Below are 1995 nucleotides of genomic sequence, written 5' to 3'. Positions count from 1 at the left end.
TCTCAAACTAACATCAAGTACCAGAGACTGATTGGTGCAGTACGAATTCCACTTTCATAAACCGAGTGTATAGCATATTCATGCAGAATCCTTTGCTGAAATATAGTGCGAGAGGCGGACTGATTCAGAACTAATCTGACACTAACATACAGTACCAGAGACTAACAGTTACAGAATGAATCTCAGACTCACACATCCCAGTGACAGACAGATACAGAATTAATATCACACACACGTACACTACCAGAGAATGAAAGATTCCGAATGAATCCCAACACTGACACACGGTACCAGAGTCTGACGGATACAGATGGAATCCCACACTGACACATGTAACAGAGACTGAGATTGAGAATGATTCCAACAGGTACATAAATAGCCAGAGACTGAGACAGAACTATTCACACACACACACACACAGTACTAGGGACTGGCATTACTGAACTAAAGTGGCGCAGACCACCCCGCAAGGCTTGAATATAGAGCACAGGTTGGACATTTAAATTGCAGATCCATGCAGCAGAAGTGCTTGGGGCCTCTTTAATGATCTGGGAAATGGAGAATGGGAAGATGATGATTCCTCTGCGCTTGCAATGACCTTTCTGACTGCAGGGGGCGTGCTTGTGACAGAGATTCAATCTGATTGGATACATAAAGCAGCCAATCAGAGAGATGCAGAACAATGGAAAACAAACATCACTCTTCAGCAGCCAATCACAACCATGTCCTTCACCCATCCCTCATTAGCATAGGGCGGTGGGGGCAGCCTATTTAAGCCGGGCCCGGAGTGGGATTGTGTTATTTTGTGTCTGAAATCGAGTTTGGGAATGGTTGATGAAAAGAAAACAATGGCCAAGAAGGGCGCCAAGAAAACCGTCACTAAACCGGCAGCGAAGGGTGGCAAGAAGCGCAGAAGGTCGAGGAAGGAGAGTTACTCCATCTACATCTACAAAGTGATAAAGCAGGTTCACCCCGACACCGGTATCTCCTCCAAGGCCATGGGCATCATGAACTCGTTTGTGAACGATATTTTCGAGCGCATCGCGGGTGAGGCTTCCCGCCTGGCCCATTACAACAAGCGGCACACCATCAGTTCCCGGGAGATCCAGACCGCGGTGCGCCTGCTGCTGCCCGGGGAGCTGGCCAAGCACGCCGTGTCGGAAGGGACAAAGGCGGTGACCAAATACACCAGCTCCAAGTAAAATTACACGCTGTCCTGAAAGAACAAACCCAAAACACAACGGCTCTTTTAAGAGCCACCCACAATCTCTCTGAAAGAGCTACACAAACGCATCTCCATTTAGACACAATTTACTGTAATTACTTCCTGAACAAGTGTGTTTGACAACGTTCGAATTTTCAGCTTTAGATTGAATTTTGTATTCTCATAAACCGTTTCACTGACCGGATCGACCTTAGCGTCTCTGTTGAATTCCCTGTCCAACAAACTACAAACACGATCCGTGGTCGCTATTTCCCTTTGCACTCAGACTGTATAACTCTTTCCAGAACGTGCCGAAGAATTAAAAGCTTGCTTTTGGAATGAGACACGGATTTGAGGAAGGCCGAATGGCCGTCAATGTGCTGTAATGATTTTGTAATAGATCTGAAGTGCAGAGTGCCTCCTTTAATGAATTTTAATTATATTGTCCGCCTATTGCTTTTATGGAAAGCGAGTGGTCAGGGTCTGGCATGAACTGACTGAGAGGGAGGTGGAGGCAGACTCAATCGTAGCGTTCAACAGCGAATTGGATAAGTACCGGTAGGGAAAAAAATGCAGGGGTGCGGGGGAGTGGGATTAGCTGAAGTGTTCTTGCAGAGAGCCGGCACGGGCTCGATGGGCCGAATTGCCTCCTACTGTGATGTAACGATTCTATGATTCTGTATAACAACAGAAAATGCTGGAAAAACTCAGCAAGTCAGGCAACATCCGTGGAGAGAAATTTGAGTTGACGTTTCGGGTTTGACCCTTCTTCAAAATGATTCTGTAATCGA

At 46.5% G+C, this 1995-nt stretch overlaps 1 protein-coding gene across 1 annotated transcript; it reads left to right on the top strand.

The window, feature by feature from the left end:
- The first annotated feature begins 530 nt into the window (after window positions 1-530).
- On the top strand, window positions 531-1293 carry LOC147098443 (histone H2B-like). The gene has a single exon (XM_085970068.1). The coding sequence runs from the start codon at window positions 828-830 to the stop codon at window positions 1200-1202; it is 375 nt and encodes a 124-aa protein (XP_085826194.1). The 5' UTR covers window positions 531-827; the 3' UTR covers window positions 1203-1293.
- Window positions 1294-1995: the final 702 nt, after the last annotated feature.

The sequence above is a fragment of the Somniosus microcephalus genome, chromosome 29 (assembly GCF_052327205.1).
Source record: "Somniosus microcephalus isolate GS21.2 chromosome 29, FLI_Smic_1.0, whole genome shotgun sequence".
Classification (NCBI taxonomy): Eukaryota; Metazoa; Chordata; class Chondrichthyes; order Squaliformes; family Somniosidae; genus Somniosus; species Somniosus microcephalus.
This window is presented reverse-complemented; position numbering and strand designations above follow the sequence as displayed.